General features: G+C 38.6%; 1 protein-coding gene across 1 annotated transcript; it reads left to right on the top strand.

Annotated features, from left to right (window-relative positions):
• The first annotated feature begins 298 nt into the window (after nucleotides 1–298).
• On the top strand, nucleotides 299–850 carry LOC107009757. Its single transcript, XM_015209098.1, has one exon. The coding sequence runs from the start codon at nucleotides 299–301 to the stop codon at nucleotides 848–850; it is 552 nt and encodes a 183-aa protein (XP_015064584.1).
• Nucleotides 851–1863: the final 1013 nt, after the last annotated feature.

Here is a 1863-nt window from a genome sequence, read left to right as displayed (position 1 = left end):
CGAGGATGAATCCTCCTATGTTCTTTGGATCCAAGGTTGATGAAGACCCCCAATACTTGATGAGGTCTATAATATTTTGTTTGATATGGGGGTGAGTACTACTTAAAAGGTTGAGCTTACTGCCTATCAACTCAAGGACATGGCTCAAACATGGTACAACCAATGGAAGGATTGTCGGGCTTTAGGAGGTGGTCCCGTAACTTGGGATATCTTTAAAAAGGCCTTTCTTGACAGATTATTCCCAAGGGAGTAAAGGTAATATAAGGTAGAGGAGTTCATAAACCTTCGTCAATGAAGTATGAGTGTTAAGGAATACTTCTTAAAGTTCATGAAGCTTTCAAAATATGCTTCCTCTTTGGTTTCGAATGATAGGGATGAAATGACTCGTTATGTAATGGGTGTGTCTGAAGAGCTTAAAGAAGAGAGTCGTGCAGCTATGTTTCATGACAACATTGATCTTTCTAGGTTGATGGTTCATGGACAACAAGTAGAGGATAGTCGTCTAAGGAAGAGTAACAGAGAAGCTAAGAAGGGAATGTCTTTTGAATGTGCTTCTTCTAAGAGTAAGCCTGATATTCAAGGCAAGCCTAATTTCAAGAAGAGGTTTTCAAAGAAAGTTCCTTCAAATTTATCCAAGACTCACAATAATAGGGTGTCTAACCCTAAAGATCCAAATGGGAGAAATGTTGACCCACCAAGAGAAAGACCAATTTGTGGTAAGTGTGGTAAGAAATATGTAGCTGAATACCTTGTTGGAACTAATAGTTGTTATGGTTGCGGCGAATGTGGTCATATGGTGCAAGATTGTCCTAATGTGAATATTAAAGGAAAGGGGAATAGCCAAGCTTAATTAAGCGGTCCTAGCTCTGAAGCTCCAAAAAGGAATCATTTTTATGCACTCAAGGTTAGGGGTGAAGAAGAGAGCTCATTCCGATGTTGTGACTAATATGTTACTAGTCTTTTCTATTAATGTTTATGCTTTTACCCTTCCTTTTGTTACACCTTTGGTAGCTAGGAAGTTTGATGTACTTCCCGATGTTTTGAGTTGAACCCTTTTCGTTTTGTACCGCAATGGGTGACTCGTTAGTCGCAAAGAGAGTCTATAGGAAATGTCATGTAATGCTACCCAATAAAGTTACTCTTTTTGATTTCGTAGAACTTGACATGTTTGATTTTAATATCATTTTGGGTATGGATTGGCTTAATGCTTGTTTACTTCCATACACTGTAGAACGAGGGTGGTGAAGTTTCAATTTCCAAATGAAACAAATAGAGATTGGAAGGGGGGAAATTCTATGTCAAGGGGTCAAATCATTTCTTGCTTGAAGGATTGTATGATGATAGCCAAGGATTGTCTATATTGTGTAATGAGGGTTAAACATCTAGAATGTGAAACTCCTTCCATTGAATCGGTCGCGTAGTGAAGGAATTTCTAGAGATTTTTCCTGATGACCTTCCTTTAGTTCCTCCCGAATGGAAAATTGACTATTCGATTTACTTAATAGTGGATACGAACCCCAATTTAAATTCCTCCATACCAAATGGCTTCGGCCAACTTGAAAGAATTGAAGCTCCAACTCAAGGATTTACATGACAAGGGTTTCATTTAACCTATTTTTTCTCCATAGGGTGCTCCGGTCTTGTTTGTGAAGAAGAAGGATGGGTCCCTTAGAATATTATTTTATTATCGCCAACTCAATAAGGTCACCATAAAGAAAAGTATAGTCTCCCCTCGGATTGATGATCTATTCGATCAACTTCAAGGTGCTAGCTACTTTTCCAAGAATGACTTAAGGCCGGGATATCACCAACTTAGGGTGAGAGGAGAAGACGTTCCGAAAACAGCTTTTCAAATTAGATGTA

Source organism: Solanum pennellii, chromosome 2 (assembly GCF_001406875.1).
Source record: "Solanum pennellii chromosome 2, SPENNV200".
NCBI lineage: Eukaryota > Viridiplantae > Streptophyta > Magnoliopsida > Solanales > Solanaceae > Solanum > Solanum pennellii.
The sequence above is the reverse complement of the archived record's forward strand: the minus strand, read 5'-3'. Positions and strand labels throughout refer to the sequence as shown.

Coding starts and splice junctions, on each gene's coding strand:
- LOC107009757 (XM_015209098.1), top strand. CDS start 299: ATGAGTGTTAAGGAATACTTCTTAAAGTTCATGAAGCTTTCAAAATAT.